This window comes from Condylura cristata, unplaced genomic scaffold (genome assembly GCF_000260355.1).
Source record: "Condylura cristata isolate star-nosed mole 26May11 unplaced genomic scaffold, ConCri1.0 scaffold00018, whole genome shotgun sequence".
NCBI classification, from domain to species: Eukaryota; Metazoa; Chordata; class Mammalia; order Eulipotyphla; family Talpidae; genus Condylura; species Condylura cristata.
This window is the reverse complement of record NW_004567119.1, coordinates 42,138,666-42,159,070: the sequence shown is the minus strand read 5'-3', so window position 1 is coordinate 42,159,070 and position 20,405 is coordinate 42,138,666. Positions and strand designations below refer to the sequence as shown.

The 20,405-nt window shown below is 46.4% G+C and overlaps 1 protein-coding gene across 1 annotated transcript; it reads left to right on the top strand.

The window, feature by feature from the left end:
• The first annotated feature begins 5,749 nt into the window (after positions 1 to 5,749).
• FCMR (Fc fragment of IgM receptor) lies at positions 5,750 to 20,399 on the top strand. Its single transcript, XM_012726788.1, has 8 exons — positions 5,750 to 5,786; positions 12,450 to 12,785; positions 13,521 to 13,652; positions 14,874 to 15,087; positions 16,675 to 16,805; positions 17,143 to 17,298; positions 17,593 to 17,693; positions 20,198 to 20,399. Exons 1-8 carry the CDS (start codon positions 5,750 to 5,752, stop codon positions 20,324 to 20,326), a joined length of 1,236 nt encoding a protein of 411 aa, XP_012582242.1. The 3' UTR covers positions 20,327 to 20,399.
• The last annotated feature ends 6 nt before the right edge of the window (positions 20,400 to 20,405 follow it).

Here is a 20,405-nt window from a genome sequence, read left to right as displayed (position 1 = left end):
CTGGGGTACAGGCCAGAGATGCGGAGTGTGAGAGGATTCACCAGAGACAGAGTGGAGAGCAGAACAGGCAGTTCAAAGAGGTACACTGCTGAAGGGAGCAGTGGGCTGGCCAGGAGGGGTCTGCCACGCCATGTGGATCTCTCCCTGGGCAGGCGGGGATCGAACCCATGAGGAAGTGACTTAATTCAAGCTTCTCAGTGCTGTGCTTCAACCCGCTGCGCCACCGGGGAGGGCCCTCCAAAATTCTTAATTGCTATCAAATTTGAAAACAAACTTTGGAGAAAATACATATGTGGTTGGAGATATCAATACCCCCTCTCACCAATGGACAGATCAGTGAGACAGAAAGTAAATAAGGAAGGATAAACAAAGCACAGGGCCAGTTAGGTCTAATACACATTTATTACACCCAAGAAAAGCTGATTTTTTCTTAAGCTCACATGGGTCATTCTCCAGGATTAACAATATGATGGGTCATAAGACAAACAACAACAACAAATTCATGAAAATAGAATTTATTTTAAAAAAGACTGAATTCACACCAAGTATCTTCCTGAACATAAAGGTATTGAGTTACAAATCAACTACAAAAAGAACACAACGAATTACTTTAATGCAGGGAAACTAAAAAATACACTACTGAATGCCCACTAGGTTAATGAAATCAAAAAAAGTTTCAAAATACCTGTCACACAGCAAAATCAGTTCTATAAGTGAAGTATATAGCAATACTGGCTCAAATTTATAAGCTAGAAAGAGCTCAAAGGTATAACCTTGTCGCTCACCTCAAGGAACAAGAAAAAGAAGAACAAAAATTCAAAGCCAGTAAAATTAAAGTAATAATAAAAATATGAGCAGAAATAAGTGAAATAGAAATCAAAAAGATAACCCAAAAGATCAACAAAACCAAAGGATGGTTCTTGGGGAAAAATAAACAAATTACAAAGCTTTACTAAGGTTCAATAAGAAAAAGCAGGAGAAAACTCAAATAAGTAGAAAGAGAAGTTACAACAGACTGCAGAAATTGAGAGGGAATCAAGAGACTACTGTGTTTTTATATGCAAAAAAAAAAATTCAACAACCTAGATAAAATGGATAGATTAGAATTATACAATAATCTAAGACTGAATAGGGAATAAATAGAAAAGTTGGACAAAGCAAACATAAGGAAGTTGAAACAGTAATCAAAGCTTTCCCCCCCAAAAAAAACACAAAAATTCAGGACCAGGTATCTTCACAAGTAAATTCTACCAAACTGTCAAAGACAATCTAATACCTGGTCTGCACAGGTATTTATTACACCCAAGAAAAGCTGAGTGCACATTTTTCTTAAGCTCATATTGGTCAATATGCCCCGTCATATTGTCAATCCTGGACAAAATTTCAAAAATTTGAGAAAGGATTTCCTCCAAACACATTACCCTAATACCAAACCAAACAAAGAAAACAGCAGATCAATCTTCTAATGAATACAGATGCAAAAATCCTCAATACAATCTTAAGAAACTGAATCCAATAATAAATGGACCAAGTAGACTTTATACCAGGAGCACAAGGTTGGTTTAACACCTGAAAACCAATCATGGTAACTCATTATAACAAGAAGGAAGGAGGGAGGGAGGGAGGGAAAACCTCATACTGTATCAAATTGTAAAGGCTCAACACCCATTTATGTTGAGAAATCAGAGAAAAATGAAATGAATCTTAATATAGTAAAAGTCATACATGAAAACCCACAGTTAGTATCATTCTCAATGGTGAAAAATTGAATATCTTTCCTCTAAGATGTGTTACAAGACAAGGTTGTCCACACTTAGAACTACTATTCAATTTAGAATTAATAATCATAGTTAGAGAAATTAAGCAAAAAAGGGAAAAATGAGAAACCAAATTGAAAAAGAAGTAAACTATCAACATATGCCTATGATATAATGTAGAGAACCCCAAGGACTCAAAAATAAACTAATTGAAACAATAAACTAGTTCAGCAATGTGACAAACCAACACGCACAAAACTCAGGGAGCAGCACACCTCTCCTGGCCCTCCCGTTGCTCCCCTCAGCAGTGTATTTCAGAAGATCTGCCTTTTCTGCTCCCCACTCTGACTCTGGTGAATCCTCTCACCCCCTGCACCTCTGGCCAAGACATGGAAACAACCTAGATACCCCAGAGCAGACAAGTAAATCAAGATGCCATCTATGTATACAGTGGGATACTACTCAGTGAACACAAACAATAAATTCACGCTATTTGTAGCAACATGGATAGAGCTGGAAGGGACTGCTCTTATACACACACACACACACACACACACACACACACACATAAAGGAAGTAAAAGGAAAAGAAGAAAGCAAAGTTAAGGAAATAAAAATTAGAACAGATATAAAAGAAATAGAAACCAAAAGATGAATAAGGGCCTTCCCTGGTGGTGCACAGCACTACGAAGCAGTCTGCAGCCACTGCAGCATAAGTTCGATCGCCAGGGAGCTGACCCACATGGCACAGCAGACCTCTCCTGACCCACCTGCTGCTCCCTCAACAGTGTATCTCAGTCAACAGTGTATCTCAGTGGATCTGCCTATTTTGCTCCCCATTCTGTCTCTGTCTCTGGTGAGTCCTCTCACCCTGGGACCTCTGGGTGCATAAATAAATAAATAAATCTTTAAAACAAACAAAAAGAGCAGTAAAAGATTAGCCAGGTGGGGATGGGAAGCAGGGATTAGGAGAGGGAAGGAGATAAAGGGAAGGCACTGAGGCTTTGGTGAAGGGTGAGTGAGGTGTGAAGTTAAAGTCCCAAAATTGTATAATCATGTACTTGATTGGTAAACCCATAAATTTCAAGAAAACTTCAAAGTAAAGTAAAGAAACCAAGAGCTGTTTCATTGAAAGGATAAATAAAATTGATAACCTTTTAACTGAGAAAACCCTAATGAAAAGAATTAGATATGAAAGAGGACAATTACAACAGATATTGCCAAAATACAAAGGATCATGAAAAATGACTATGAACATCTATATGCAACAAGGCATACAGCTGAGAAGAAATGGACATATTTTTAGAGTCATACACTCTTCCACACCTGACTCAGGAAGAAAGAATTTGAACACACCAATCACAAGTACAGAAACTGAATCGGTAATTAAAAGTTTCCCTAAAAAAAACAAATGGCTTCACCAGTGAATTCTACCAAACTGGGAAATCTAATACTTATCGTGCTCACTCTCCAAAAAATTGAAGCAAAGGGACAGTTCCAACACTATGCAAAACTATAGACTCAACAAATTCTGGCAAATTTAATTATTATGGAGATGACATGAATTCACCTAAAAGACTCAGAACAGTTCCCAGTGTATCTGATATTATTTGTTCCCTCCATCGACTTTTCATCAAGCTCTGAATCTTTTCCATCAGATTCATTCGACTTGGTCAAGCCTTGGCCCTGGGGAGCATTAGGCCATGGAACCCCAGACACAACTGTGTTTCAGCTTATCAGGCCTTCTGGGAACAAGACAATAATGGATGATGCTGAGAGTCATAAAGGAGAAGATTCAGAGGTGGAATAAGACAGGGAGAAGAGAATAAAATGATTAATGTTGTCCACTTTGAAATTTATCAAAGGATCAATCTTCCTGGCCCAACATTCAGAGGCAGTGACTGGATAAGCGCAGGCCTGAGAGCTTGGTTCCCTCGACCCCAAACAGAGCAGGACACAGGCAGCTCATCCTTACTCTAAGGCACCGTATGATGTTTCTAAGATTTTCTTTGTGCTTCATGTGCAATGAGGTCTCTCCAATCCTCTGTCATCCCAAAGCCTCAGCACCACTTGGCAGTTCCCAGAGCCAGCAGCCCATGCTCAGTGCATATTCACACACACACCATGAGCACTCACACGTCACAGTCAGTCACACACATACACATACCACACAAGCACTCAGTAGCCCATAACACTCATTCACATTTATAGCGTATTCCGACATCGCATTCGACACACAGATCAATATGCCACACACATGCACACTCGGACACCCCACACCGCCCCTCACTTTCTGACACATGCCACATACTTCACTCACACATCGCAGCCACACACCAGTTATCATTCACACATCACACAGACACACTCCCATGCCCTGGCTCACACACACATCAACGTTCATTCATTCATTCTCTCGTTCTCTCTCCTCGGCCACCCCAGGCCTTAAGCCCAGCAAATGTTAGAGCCCAGTGATGTCACAGCTGCAGAGCTCAGCAACGAGTGTCCCCCAGGGGAGGATGGAGGCTGAGGTACGCTGAGGCCTCCAACGCCCACTCTACTCTACTCTCCAGCTGCCCACAAATGCCTTGGCCCAGTTGGTGGTTGGAGGAAATTACAGCTGCAGCTGCTTTGGGCTGGCCAGGACCTAGATGGGGTGGATGGGGTCGGTAGGCAGACTATGCATCCCTGCACTCACTTCCTCTGTGTCCCCACACTCACTTTCTCTGCACCTGCTATAAGCCTCATACTCCACTTCAGCCACAGATGTTGTTTTGTATGCTGACAAATGGTGTGCTGGGCCAGTGGGTAGGGCGTGCCCAGAAACGCAGAGGAACTTAAAGGTTCTATCAGTCTCCACCTCCCAAAACTGGCACAAAAGGCAGAAGCACCTTGAGCTGGGGAGCCAAGGAACCAACCTATGATATAATGTCCAGGCATGAAATCTTGGGAATCCGCAGTCATAGCCCACATGGCTCCTTCATAAGGGCTCTTGAAGCACTGCTGTGTGTACGGCTCCTTCTGGGGTTCATGGACATGCTGTGAGGCAGACAGAGCAGGAATACTCCATAATTCATCAAGGCCCAGAGCTAGAAAATGTCAAGTCAGGATGAGGATCCAGGTCCTCTTTCTGGAATCCAAGGTTCTTTCCATGACACCTCATGGCTGATTGTCTCAGCATCTTTCTTCTCCTTCAGTCACTGTGCCTCACTCTTGCCCCCTCAGGGCCACCAAGCATGGCTCTGGCAGGATGACATAACACTGGCAGAGTTGCTGTATGACTTGCCACACTCTGCTCCTGTAGTCACTGGATAGTGGCTGGGTCCCTGTCAGCAGGCAGCACCTTAGGGAGATAGTGGGGAATGGTGTGGGGGGGCTGATCTGAAATGCTGGACAAGTTGGGGTGACAGCTTCAGGAAAGATGTCCTACAGGAAGAAAAGTGTTGTCTACTTTCATCTTCACAGAACAGGTGCTCAAAACTGTTTGTCAAATGAATACATCGACGGCTGGTAATGGTTACAACCAGCACCTTCTGCCCTCAAACCTAAGCTCTGTCCAAGCAGCCTTTCTCAGATGGAGAAATCGATGATGAGTTTCCTTTTCCCTGGAGATAAGGTCAAGTAAATGACTCAGACTCAGAAGTTAGTGAATATACTTAAAGCACAGGAAGTCAAAGAAGATTTATAGCTGCTGATTTCTAACAGCTTAAAGCAACCGTCTTGAGTATCTCTAAGCATGAGTGACCCATTCCGAACCCATGTTTTCTCAACCTGACTTCCGCTGTGGTTGACTGGTAGTTCCTTTTTTAGTCTTTCAAAACAAGTTACAATCAAGACAGGCTGTATTTCCTCCTTTTTCAAGCCTTGCTATTTGTAAGAGCCTCAAATCTCTTCGAAACATCTCCAGATTGTGACAAGTTCCTGGCAAGGAAGAGATCTCTCTGCCTGTTTCCTGGGGCTCTTGGAGAGAAACTCGCTCTGGAAGAAGAAGCGATGCAACTGTGGCTTTGGTTACTTTACTTCCTGCCAGGTAAGTGTGGTGGGGAAACACCCCAGATATTTTGTAAGGTTTGACTTGGCCACAAGGAGGGGAATCGTTCCTGGAAGGACACTTTTTTTATTCATTCTTGCTTTCTTCATGATAGCTTGAATGTGGAAGAAAATAAATATTTGTTGAGTTGAAGACTGAAAATCCAAAGATTCTGGGGGAATCTAGTTTTAATGCAATGTTTTTCTGAGAGGTAGAGGATGAGTGCTTGGATGGTCACCTAAACATAGACCCGAGAGGAAGCTGGGTCAGGTGGGGGTGGAAGATGTCTAGGAGTGAGCAGTACCAGAATTGCTCCACCCCCACGATGCACCATTCTAGCCAGGCCAGGGGGCCCATGCCTGGGTTCAGGTACTCACCATTTGTGCCCATATCCAGGGGGTGATACACTAACAGGCCCAAGATGATGTGCCTACCTCAATCCCGCACCAGACCCTGAGCGCCCAAAGGACTCCAGTTCCAGTTCACCATGGGAGCCTCATGGCGGGGCTTCTCTGGGGTGACCGCAAGGCCTCTCAAAGGGTGGCCAGCAGTGACGATATGGGAAGGAGACAGATGGAACTTGTACCTGAAAATTAGGGAATCCACTATGTATATACTAGGGGCCTAGCTATGTGCAGGAGCCAGGGGTGAGGAAAGAGAGAGGCTGGAAGCAGGAAGTGTGAGGCCATTTTCCTCTACATAGCCATGTATTAGCGTGAACAGCCGAAGAATATGTGAATTTGTCAAGACAGGCATTTAGAAGATATATTATTAACAGTTTAGTAAGTTGATTTACAACATTCAAATATTTAGATATATAATATTTGGTCCTATATTTGCACTATTACCCCAAGTTCTGCAAATGTTGGGGTGGTCCTGATTCCCACAGGCCCAGGGCATTAGGGACACACTGAAAACCACATTGCCTAGCGTTCTCGGTGGTGTTCTACAGGGAGGAAAGCCACATCACAGGATATAAGCTTTGGAACTATTTTTCCTCAACCCATAATAACATAGACAAACATTTGATCCTACATACACAACTCAAATGGATTCTTGATTCCTATGGGGAGAAGCTTTGGGCTTCAGCGGTTGGATGGGTATTGGTACTATTTTCCAACAGACAGAGCATATGAAAAAACAGGGTTAGAGAATCCATCAAGAGGTTTTTTTTCCGTTGTAAGCTTGAAATATATCTCAAGTCTTCTAGTAGAGTCCAAGTACATACATCAGAGAAGCACATAAAGAGACTGGAGACATGCTTTGGGAAAATGTATATATAGTGTTGTCATTGAAAGCCATGGGAACAAATAAGGAATAAGGAAGAACAGAGGCAAGAAGAGGCCGTCTGAGCCATGGGGTGGCCCAGCCTTGCGAGGGGGAGAGAGAAGGACGAGTAAATACAGAGACTGACAGGATCTGCCATCGAGACTTCGTTGCTGGGAACACCAAGAGATGAAGGTGTTTCAAGGTAAGAGGGCCCAGTAACTTGCTGCAGAGAGGACAAGAAGGATGAAGAGAAAGAGGGACCATCAAATGATGGTCCCTCATCAAATGACCACAACGGAAGTTGGTGGTTTTCTTTTTCAAAGATTTAGTTACTTATGCATACAAGAACTGGGGTACAAGCCAGAGGTGCAGGAAGAGAGAGAAGATTCACCACAGGCAGAATAGGGAGCAGAACAGGCAGATTGATGAAGTTCACTGCTGAGGGGAACAGCAGGCAGGTTAGGAGAGTTCTGCTGCACCATGTGGGTCAGCTTCGGGGCAGGAGTCGAACTTGTGAACTTGTACTGAAGCAGCTACAGCCAGCTTCATAGTGCTGTACTTTAACCCGTTGTGTGATCAGAGAGGTCCCAAATTGTTTTGTTTTGTCTTTGTTTTAATTTAATTTCTTTGTCTGTATTTACATCAGGTATAGTCCCCATAGAATTCCCATCACCAATTCACCTGAGCACCATCACCTTATTCCCTCGTGTCTTTCCACCCTCATTTTGTACCCTCTCCCTTCCAAAGCCCTCCGAAAATTTCCTTTATAGTTGTCTGATTATTTTTGTTTAGTTTTGTTGTATTTTTAGAGCAAGGAAAGAACTGACAAAGTTTACCACATCAGTTTCAGCAGAATGTCAGCGACAACATTCTGAAAGGTGTAGATGGAAGAGAAATTAGGACTGTGTGAAAGTGGTTTTGCGATTTTGATGGCCTGTTTGAGAAAGAGAACGGAGAGGAGGGGCGGCAGCTAAGTGGGAGGTAAAAGGTCAACTGAGGACTTTCAATAAGGGGGATCCCAGGACACACATGCAATCCACATCCCACAAATGCAACCACAATCACACAGGCAATCGCATACAATCCATGCACGCCAGGAAAGACAACCAGTAACATGAGGAGAGGAAAAGTTGATTACAGAAGAAGTCCCAAAGAATATGAGCAGAATGGACGCAGTTATTAGAGCGGAGGACGGGTCATCCATCGCTGAAATAGAACAAAGGCGACTGCAGCGTGGACACACTAGGTTAGCATACATGGAAGATGGATATTGAGTAGGATGCATCTTACTCTTTTTTTTTTAAAGATTTATTTATTTATTCATACAGAACTGGGGTACAGACCAGAAATGCGGAGGGTGAGAGGATTCACCAGGGACAGAGTGGGGAGCAGAACAGGCAGATCGAGGAAGTACACTGCTGGGGGGAGCAGCGGGCGGGTCAGGAGAGGTCTGCCGCCATGTGGATCTCCTTCAGGGCAGGTGGGGATCGAACTCATGCGGAAGTGACAAGCTTCTCAGTGCTGTGCTTTAACCCGCTGCGCCACCAGGGAGGGCCCATCTTACTCTTTAAAAAAAAAATCCATACTTCATTGGACAAATGTAAAAATATCAGACCTTCCTTCCTGAGATTCTAGTACTTGAGGTGATCACATATTCATCTCTGCTCTCATCGCTGCACTTAGAAAGCACCTCTCTCTCTAGGGCCCTCCCTAGTGGCGCCACGCAGCACTGTGAAGCTGGCTGCAGCTGCTTTGGTGCAAGAGAGGTGCAAGTTCGATCCCCGCCCTGGAGGTAACCCACATGGCATAGCAGACTCCTCCTGTCTCACCCGCTGCTCCCCTCAGCAGTGTACTTCATCCATCTGCCCGTTCTGCTCCCCACTCTGTCTCTGGTGAATCCTCTCACCGCCTCTGCACCTCTGGCCTATACCCCAGTTCTGTGTGCATCGAGAAATAAATCTTTAAAAAAGAAAGAAAAAGCAAGCACCTCTCTCCAGAGCACTGTCAGCAGCCACACAGCCTTTCACCTTATTTTGCATTATGAAAATTGTGGGGGTTTCCCCATGTTCCAAATGTATATTTACATCCAATTTTATACTGAGCGACTGACTTTTAGAAATATACTTCCCTCTACCCTGCCATCACCACTGAAAATCAAACCACTAGTTTAGAGATTAATATCACCTCGCAAAAATAGCAATGCTGAATGGTTGATTTCCATTAGAAACATTCTCTTACCTCTTGTTCTCTTCACCAGAGTTGTTTGTGAATGTAGTTAAATAACTTAGAATTGCAAATAATTTAATGGCAACTGGAATGGTTTTTCAATACTGATTCCTAGGCACCACACTCTACAGATGTAATCAACACACAGAAGAGTAGAAGTAGGTCACCAGCACCTTAGCAAATTGTATGCTAAGGGCTATTTCAGTGTTCTAAACCAGGAAGTTATATCTGTCTTTTCTGTTTGGTATATATGCTTTTTTTTTTCCCCCTAAAGGTTTATTTATTTATGCATATGGAACTGGGGCACAGGCCAGAGGTGCAGGGGCAGTGAGAGGAATCACAAGAGACAGAGTGCAGAGTGCAGGGGAGCAGAACAAGTGTATGCACTGAAATACACTGCTGAGGGGAGCAGCGAGTGGGTCAGGAGAGGTCTGCTACGCCATGGCATGGTCAGGGCCCGGGGTCAAACTCCACCGAAGTGGCTGTGGCCAGCTTGTAGTGCTGTGTCCTAACCAGTTGTGCCACCAGGGAGGGCCCTGGTAAATCTGCTTTTTATGTCTTTAGAATCGGTTAGAACTTCCTATAAGCTCTAAGGAAAATTGGGCTCTGTTGGATTTCACACTGCCAACCAATCTTTCCTGGTAGCTCAGAGCTCAGTGTCTCAGCAGCTAGTATTGGCATGCTGAGGTTACCTAGCTTGGGCTGCTATAACTAAATACCACAGAGTATTTGGCTTAAGCAACAAATGATTTATTTCTCATCATTCTGGGGGCTAGGAGTCAACAGATCAGGGCTTGGGGGAGATTCTTCCTAGCCTGAAGAAGGCCTCCATCTCCCTCTGTGCCCACATGAGCTTTTTTTGTGCAAATTCAGAAAATACACACACTCACCCCATTCTAATGGCTCTACCCTCCTGACCTCATCTAACCCAATTATCTCTCAAAGCCCCCACCTCCTAATACTAGCACACTCTGGGTGAAGGCTTCAATAAATGAGTTGTGGGGGGACAAAAAAAAATGATGCATAACAGGATCTGGGCAAGCCAGTGATTTACCAGAAAGTCAGAGGAAGAGACTAGAGTTTTCCTCAGTGGTGATGACCCCTCTGCTCTATCCCACCCCTGCCCATTGTAGAATATCTTGCTCTTGGGAAAACAGCACATACACACAACACCCCTTTCTCACTACTTTGGTTCCACAACATTTGAGTGTTTACGCTCCAGTAGGGTCTCTGCACTTGGGTGTGGGGGTGTCTGTACACACAGGGTGGTTCCCCCACCCCTTTCATGGAGTCTTTGTCCTTTGAACAGATCATATTTCCATTACCACATTCCAGTCAGGAGGAGGTTCCTCACACATCAGTTTCCAGTATTTGCAGCTCTGAGGGTTTCCACGTGCAACCATGGATCTCCAACAGCAGGCACCTCGCTTTCCATCCATTTAACAGCACATTTTAGCATGTCCTGCACACGCTTCTCTTCAGCCCTCTTTTCCTCCCATCTCTCACTCCACAGCATTTCTACTGCTTACTGTCATCCACATGCCTCCCTCTGCCCAGAACATCTTCCTCAGGCCTTTCTGCTCACCCAGAAGCTTCAACTGTGCTTTTCATCTTGACTCTCCTTGTTAAGATCTGCTTCTTAGAGCTATTCATAGTGGTGCTCTGTGGGTGAAGTTCAGGAAGTTGGTGAACTTCTCTCCAACCTACACACATGTTCTCGCTCATCCCCCAGACTTTATGTGCTTGATGTCCGGGAGAATTTCTCCTCCTCCACACAAGTTCCTCACCTCCACCCCAACACACACACTTTGCCCAGTGAACCTGCTTCCCAGAAATATGCAGACATTAGAGGGCTCACATGGCTGAGGGTTATGCAACCCCTCACCTTCTACATCATTAGACTCAGTGCAGTAAATCTGCCTGCTCTCACTCAAAACATAAGCTCTTGGACGTCAGGGATTCATAAACCACATCGTACAGTTCCTACATGCACTGCACACCCCAACTCACATTTCATGCGTGCTGGCTTGTGCACTCATATGCACCCTGATCAGCCCTCCTGTGTCCCTGCCTCACTCCATGAAGAGCAACATCATTGCCTCAATTGCCTTTTATGCCAAAGTCCCTCATGTCAGAACTTAGATAGCACTTCTCCCACAAAGGCTTCCTCAAACCACAGCATCCCTCTGCCACAGCCTGGCTCAGGCTGCTTCCAAGAAAGCCTGTGTGTCTCTGCTATGGGGTTGACCACGGCTACAGCAGCTAGTCATACATGCTACACACAGCGCCTCATTCTGTGAGGGTAGGGATGCCCACATGAAAGGCCTTCCATACTCGGTGAATGGATGATTTCATTCAACTGGGGAGTGGTTATTCCAGCTGACAGATCTGAGCAAAATGAACCTAGAGGGCCCTCTCTGGTAGTGCAATGGGTTAAAGCACAGCACTATGAAGCTGTCTGCAGCCACTGCAGTGTGAGTTTGATCCCCAGCCAGGGAGCTGTCCCACATGGCACAGCAGACCTCTCCTGACCCACCCGCTGCTCCCCTCAGCAATGTACTTGTCAGTTGGCCTGTTCTGCTCCCCACTCAGTATCTTGAGAGTCCTCTCACTCCCCCACCTCTGGCCTGTACCCCAGTTCTTGTATACCTAAATAAATAACTCTTTTTTAAAAAAATTTAAAAAAACAAACTTAGAAAGGAAAACTTGTCTCAGCATAACCATGCCATGTCTCCTACACCTTCAAGTCACTAGGGAGTCACATACTTTTTGGGGGTCTCCATTGTATATCATTTTTCCTCCCAGTGGGACAGTGGGTTTCACTCTGTGTGTCTGGGCCATATAGGCTTGGTGATGAGGGTGAGGGTTTCATTCAGGTCTGGCTGAGATTCAGAGCTGGGTCTGTGCCTAGGAATGAACACGGAGCAAGACTGAAGCTGTCACTGGGTGGGGTGAGGGGCATGATCGAGAGCCGGGTCTGCATGGCTCAAGCCAAGAGCTGGCCGAGGTGTCGGCTAGGTATGAAAACAAGACTCAGTCTAGGGATGAGAATGAGACCAGACTGGAACTGGGCTGCATTTGAAAAAGGGGTTGGAGTTGGAAGTGTGGCAGCTGTGGGTCTCCAGCTGCAGACAGAACATCCTCTACATTAACTCCCTCTTCCTGCAGTTTCTGGAGCTCTGAGGTTTCTCCCAGAAGTCAAGCTGGAGGGTATTCTGGGCGGATCCATTACCATCGAGTGCCCGCTTCCCGAGTCGCACGTGCGGATCTACCTATGCCGAGAGATGCCTGACTCTAGGATCTGTGCTACCGTGGTTTCTAATCAGAACTTTGTCAGGAAGGGGTACAAGAGGCGAGTCACCCTGACAACTTGTCCAAACAAGAATGTGTACCTCGTTGAGGTGACAGGTCTGGTCAAGAGTGACAGTGGTATCTACGCCTGTGGGGCCGGCGTGAACACAGACCGGGGCAAGACCCAGCAAGTCACGCTGAGTGTCCACAGCGGTAGGTGACCCACCTCATGGAGGTTCAGCCCTCCTGGGAAGCGTTTCCACCAAGACAGGTGGGCTTAACCAGGGAAAAGACCCTTAAGCTACTGCCAGCTCAATAATAACTTAGATTTGTGTCTGGAAACTTCATAGTCAATCAACTTAATGGTCCACAAAATTTTATATCAAAATTTTAAGAAAGCAACAGATAAATTCTCTTTATATTGGATTATATGTAGCCTATCAGGGAACTAGGGACTGGCGGTAGAGATTAACAAGAAGCTCTGAGACTAAAGGAAATTGGAAGGAAAAGAAATAACTGTCCCATATAATTGTCCACTGAGAAGTTTCAGAAGTAAGTATATAGGAAATATATTCATTTTTCAAGTCACACTTCTAAGTCAAACCTGTTACTTTGTAAACTGATCCTTTCCTTATATTTTCTATCTTTCTCTTTTTCTCAACAACTTCTTCACTAATTCAACAGCCTAGAATCCCAGGGGCCTCTGAGTTTTCTAGAGAAAACTGATTGCATTATGTTGAAACAACATTTCTTTAAGAAAACCACTAGTTCTGTTCCCTCCCCTTCCCCTCCCCCTTCCTGGTAGACCCCACCATCACCCACCCCTTCCAAACCCCCTCCACTGCGGTACACCCCGGGCTGAGTCAGCTACAGCTCTTTCCAACAGCCCCTTCCCCAGGCTACAGCCTCCTCCAGACCACACCCATGTGTTCCTCTTGCCCCCTACAGAGTATGCACCTTTCTTGGAAGATAAGCTGATGACTGAACCTCCAGAGTGGTTTCATGAATTTCAGCACGTGCCAATGACCCCGTCGTTCCAGATGCCTGCACATTCCAGTTCTGCTGAATTTATATCCAAAGGTCAGTTCCTGTGTGGTGAGAAGTAGAAGAGATGAGGTGACCTTGTGAAAGTGGAAAGTGGGTGTATGTCCAGTTCACAGACTGGCCAGCAGAGCAGAACTGAGTCTCAAGTGTGTATCACCCTGCCTTCAGCGAGAGCCACCCCTGAGACATGCTGTCTCCCAACATCATCCCCCACCCTGCAACCTGTTAGTTGCAGAACACGGGCAGCACAACCAGGTGGCACCACCAGCAATGAAGCTGCAGATTGAGGTCAACACAGTTGAACAGATTACATCTGCAGGGTTTTGCTACAGTAAACTCCAACTTATAAGCTAAATATAATTAAAAGATAGCAGAAAGAAGAAACATACACTGTGATTTCACTTCATTAAACAAATCACAGGTTATGTCAGAGAGTGTATGTAATGGAGACTGTGGAGAAAGAGACGTAGTCATTGTTTATCATCACCTTTTCTAGTTCCCAGTCAAAATTATTTACTTCAGTTTGACAAAGTATCTACTGGCTTGATCACTACGGTTCAAACAAGACAAATAGCTGATGTAATTATCTGGATAATCCATAATAAACAGGGCATTCGTAGAGGAGAAAAAAGAATGATTGCAGACACCAAGACAGTGCAGAGATTTCCCCTCCAGAGGTCCTGGCTTTCCCCTAGATCGGCCTCTACTGGCTAACACAGAGTGATAATAACAACTCTTGCTGTAAAAAGACACATCATGATTGCACTGATGAAACCTTTATATTTCTATATCATTTTCCTATTTGAAATGCACTTGGTACCCAATATCTCCATATCCTCACATCCTCCCTGTGAGATAGAAACATTCATTAAACATTGTTACATCGGGGGATCCTTAGGAGGTCAAAAAGGATAGACAGGAGCACATCTTATATCCAAGGTGGTGACTGGTAGGTGGGATGTGGGAGAAGAGATAAGCATACAAGCACAGCAAAGGCAGGCAAGGTCTTCTACATACTCAGAGGACAAACTCTTCTGCCTGGAAAGTCAGGGAAGGTTTCATGTATAAAATGCTGTTTGAAGCAAATAGAGAATTTATTAGGTGTAGGCAACATGGTAAGAAGGCATTTTAGGCCACCAAGACTGCAAAAACAAAGAGAGCCTAATGAAAAAAGAAGACTATTTAAGAAAGTGACAGTGGTCCAATCCTGCTGGAGAGTGTATATGAAAGGTGGCTTTTTCTCATTATTTCCTACAGTGACCACACCAGCTCAGAGGACCAAAGTTCCTCCAGCACCCTCCCTTTCCCCCATCAGCACGACCACCCACCACCCTCGAGTTTCCAGAACATCTTCAGTAGCAGGTGCCAAATCCCCAACCCTCCTGCCATCTACCAAAGCCTTGAAGACCTCAGCTCAGAAGGGGCCGCTCAAGTCCCAGACAGCCAGTCACATCCACCACCCCAGGCAGAGGTAAGAGCCCTCCACTAGCCAAGATAGGCTAGACACCCAGTCATGTGATCTCAAATTAAGGGATTCACTGAAATCTTCCATAATGTCCACCGATTCCCATTTTGGCTTTATCTCTAGAGGGCCACAATGACATATAACACCATGATTGTCAAAGCTGTCAAAGCCTCGGCAGAAAATCCTGTAGAAATGAGCCCCAAATTTGTCAGTCATTCAATAGTCCTTCAGGAGTTTTATAGGAAACTAAATGAGAGTAAAGTTAACTGTGGAACTATTACCGTAAAAATAACCTTACTGTGTTTGTATTTTCTTTTACTTTTCTAAGGTGGCTACCGGGAAATTTAATATTACATATGCAGCTCATTTTTTTTTAAAGATTTATTTACTTGCACTTTTATTTTTTAAGATTTACTTATTTGCATACAGAACTGGCATATAGGCCACAGGTGCAGATGCGGTGAGAGGATTCACCAGAAACAGAGTGGGGAGCAGAACAGGCAGATCACGAAGTACACTGCTGAGGAGGGCAGTGGGCAGGTCAGGAGAGGCCTGCCACGCCACAGGGTCACCTCCCGGGCAGGCGGGGATCGAACTCATGGGGAAGTTGCTTTAGCTGCTCAGGGCTGTGCTTTAACCCGCTGCGCCACCAGGGAGGGCCTGCAGCTCATTCTATATTCCTAGTTGCCAACTCGGGTCCAAAGGCAGGAGCGCAACCCAGGAAAGTGATTCAATAGGCCACGAGGGGGCAGCATCGCAGCAGACTCCAAAAAAAAAAAAGCCTCAACTTGGATTTACTTTGGTGTAAGGAAAGACCAGCAGGTTTTTAAGAAATCCTTTCTTGCTCCAACATCATTTGAATCTTAACAGCTAAATAAACAGAGGCTAAATGTTTTCAAGAAGAACAAGTCTCACTGATTCCTAGTTTCGGTAAATTACATTAGTCTATCAACGGAAAAGTATTCAAATCACTTCAAGCATCAACATGTCTTAGTCTTCACTATGTATTGGGCTTTGTGCTATGTCCTAAATATCAGTATGTGCTGCCTGACGCCTTGCTTTTCAAAGAAAACCACAAGGTGTGCTCTGCTTCCCAGGGGTCCTGACAGGGTGTGCGGGGAGCAGGACCCCTAGACCACATGTAACACCAGGTCCTAGTACAAGTCTGACTGCGATAATGGGTACATTTAATGGTTATGAATTTCTTGATGCGGACAAGCGATCCTGGTTTATAGCGATCCTGGTTTATACCAGGAGAAAAAAAGAAAGTAAGTGTTCATGGGTCCATTTATAGGCAAGTAAGATTCAACACTAGAGAAAATGGAGGGAAGACCTAAGGTTTAGTGGCTGCTGCATTAAGTTCTTTATCTCCACTATTTCGTTGCATTGTAGTAACGGTTCCGTCAAACAGGTTTTACTATATCCACTTGCCAGGAAATGAGACTCAGAAAAGCTATGGAGCAGGGAGCAAGGAAGCAAGAATTCTGTTGTTCACAAAGGGACAAGCCTGAGAGGCACCTCCAAACCAGTTGGCCAGTCAAGTGCTTTCTCACCCTCTCTTCTAGACTAATCTCCTCCCTCTCTTCCCTCCAGAGACTTCCACTATGGCCAGACATCAGGGGCAGAAACCCAGAGGTTCAACATCCTGATCCCGACCACCTTGAGCCTAACCTTGTTGGCACCTCTGGGGCTGGTGGTGAGAAGAGTCATTCAAAGGCGGAAAAGTGAGCTGCTGGGCTCGCCAAGGAGAACTAAGCTGCCCAAGGAAGCAAGAGTGTTCAGATCCCCGCTATTCTGCCCGGAAAACTCCAGGCGCTTAGACGAGCAGCCGGAGGGTGGAGAATGGGCTGAATGATGAGAAGTCCAGGAGAGGGCGGTCTGGGCGCTTTGGTTTTCAGGAGAAGTCAAGGCTGTGCCTCAAACGTTCTGCACACCTTTCCTGAATATATACCACAAGCACAGGAACTGGAGACAGCTTCGGTGCTCTTTAGACCCTGGGGAGGGAACAGGATGGCGCCTGACTCCATTTTCCTCCCTCTTTCGCTGCGCTTTGACGAGAAGGCCTAGCCAGGCGGGTTTCCAGACCCACGCTGAGAATGCGCGTTCCGGAGGCTTCCCGGCTGCGGCAGCCCCAACGACCCCGCGATGCCCAGCGGCCTCGTTGCCAGAACATCTACAGCGCCTGCCCCCGACGCGCTAGCGGGGCGGACTCCGCGGGTGAGCTCTAGTGGGGTGAGCAGTCGCGGGGCGGGCACGTGGGCTCGCGGGGCGGGGCGGGCAAGCTTGGGGGGTGGGGGGCAAGTGGGCCTGCGTTGCAGAGAGGCGTGGTCTCCGAGAGGCGGGGGAGCTCAGGTTGGGGAGAGCTGGATCATCCGGCTACAGACCTGCCTCTGCAGAAACAGCGCGGTCGCCGACCGTGCGCCCGGAGTCTTCCTTCTCCAGGAAAACCAGCTTCCGCCGGGTCCGGCTTTCCCTCCCCGGGATTCTGGCAGGGCTGGGCGGGGAGCTGACCCCTAGACCACTTCATCACTTCGGCATCCCTGCTCCCCTTAGTTAAGCTGGAGGTACTTCTCCCAGGCCCTGGAGCTTCGGCGCCTCTCACCCCGCAGCAGGTAAGCTCCGCCCTGCCCCTGGGTGGCAACCACGGCGGGAGACCCGGCAAGGGCCGCACTCCAGCTCCAGAGGAGGCTGGGCCAGGGCTCGGGTTTTCCCAGCAGCAGCCCAGGCCAGGCCTGGAGCTGGGAACGGGTTGAAATCAGCTTCTGCCAGTGATGGTGTCAGTGGGCTGATCACCTACCTGTGGTAGCTTTAGTTGCGTTACTTTTCGCCCGAGCATTTCTTAGGCGATAATGAGTGGCTGTGAAAATAAGTGAAGGACTTTCAAGTGGAAAAGATTCTAGTCCCAGTAGGTCTTCAAGTGTCCACCGCACCCAGCTTGACAATGAGGCAGAGCTTCCTGATAAACTTCAATATGAAAGGAGGGGATTAGCTCATGAATGGAAGCCTGTCAGCCTGGCCGGTGTCAGGATGTGGCTAGCATTCCACACCTGGGGTGAGGAGGATTCTTTTGGAAATCTAGGAACGGATGAGGTGACTCATTTTTCTAACAGTGGCCATTAGCAGATGGGTTAAAAAAAAAATGCCTTGAATCTCTCTATACATCTTTGCTTTCCCAAATTCAGAAGGTCTAGACCTTTAGACCTAAAACAATGGACAGAAACTTAGTTTCCTCTCAAATAAATGTGGGGGTGGGGGCCAGGATGAGGTGACAGGAGCCTTAAGGCCATGGTAAGTTCACCCCAGCATTCCAGTGCCTTCTCACGGCTCCACCCCCCACCCTGAGTCTGCTCTTTAGGGCCATGGCCCTGAATTTCACACACCACGTCCACTTCTGTCCCACTGGCTGTAACATAATTATGTGACTAACCACACCTATCTTCAAAGGAGGCTGAGAAATGTAGTCCCTGGAACAATCATGAATTTGGCTAAAATGGAAGGGCCGTGCACAGCAGTAAGTAACAGCTCTGCCCCAGACACTTTGAGTTTCTTGAACTTGGTCCAGCCCCTGCTAGAGAAGAATCCCAGTAGCTTAAATGCCAGTGGTTCTGCCCTCACACCAGTCTTTGGCTCTTATTCTTTCCTGTGACTTTGCCGAGGCCTATCCTTGCTCAAATGTTACCTTTCCTCCTTGCCTGAAATTCTCGATGGAACCTTTTTACAAGGTGGGTATGATTGGTGACAAATATTTTGGCATTCACAGCAAATATATTTGAAGCCAAATAAATTGATCTCAAATGATGAGCCATAATAGGCAACGGGAGCTATAGTTTTAAAACAAACTGCTCCTCATTTCCTCTTTGGTAAAGAGTTATAGGACAGGGAGAGAGAGAGGCACCCCTGAAGCCCAAAACCTGCATGCTCTAAGTGGGTTCTGCCATCCGCCACGTCAAGACAAAACATATAAAGCTTTAGTGAAAAGGGACTTTAATACAGTGAATATACAATATGGAACACAGAGAATATAACTTCTAAATCAAACACCTGAAGTTACCCATCCCCTCATGGGCAAAAGTCAACCCAAAAGGGATTGGCCCAAAGCTGCCACAAGACTAAAACACCTTCAGGCCGGGACCCATGGAAAAGGGTCAGACATGGCCAGACAAGTCTGGGAGGAAAAGAGCAAAATCAAAATCAATATAAACACTGCCATAGTCACCTCCCTCAACCACATCTGCCTTAACTCTCAACCACATCTGCCTTAACTAGTCCAGGGTCAGGAAACAAGCACGGCTTCTTCCTCACATACTTGCTGCTCCATGTGGCTTCCTCAGGTCTCCTTCTGGCTCTCCATCCAGCTTCCTTCTCTTCTCTCCTTCCTCTTCTCAGCTCCACCCTCCTTCTGGGTGGGGCAGGGAACCTGGCACTTCCCCTTTTCCTAGGGACCACCCTGTTACAAAAGTACTAGGAGTAAGCGTTCAGGAGGCTGAACTTCTAGTTCCCAGCACTTGTGTTTACATCATGAAGGGCCCTGCCACTGCCTTCTTGGGTGGATGTTACAGTTATTGTGGCATGTTGGGATTCTGGCACAGCCCTGTCCTCCGAGACTGACCATCCTGAAGGTAGATGTTCCTGTGGACTCTGGGAAAGAAGCACCACTATGCCATGTGCCCCTCCCCTCTCTCTACCCCCTACACCTCCCCAGCCCCGTCTACACACACACACCCAGCCCCTTTCTAGAATCACTGTCATGACACATTATGTCCTTTCTGACTGAGCCCAACAGAGGTGCAGAGGATGACTCACTGGACTTTGAATAACTCCCTAACAAGATACATATTTATTCCACAAGTCATATACAGTTCCAGAGGGAAAACTCCTCAAGCTGCTGGGTCTCCTTCAGCCTAGGTTTAGCCATGGAACTTTAGTCTGAGCATTTATACCTCAGCATTTTCCATTGTCTATTTGAGACACCTCCCTGAAAACCCCCGGGGCTGAGCCCCAGGATGAATCTCAACCACTCCTGTGTCTTTGAAGTCAGCCACTGCACACATGCCCCATTCCCACTGTGGAAATCTGCCCAGAGAGATATTAAAACCCCCATTTTGGTTGTTCCCAGGTGTCTGTAACTTCCTGGTGCCATGCCCCAACTCTGAAGACCAGCGATGGGTGTGTGAGCACCCATCACCAGCCTGCTTGCGAGGCGGAAGACACCGATCCAGAGGACTATGTCAACATTCACTTCTGACTCCCCTCTCTGGCTTGTTTCCCGGGTCCCAGAGGTCGATGCCATGAGCCTCATCTGACTGCTGGTTCCCAACACCTGC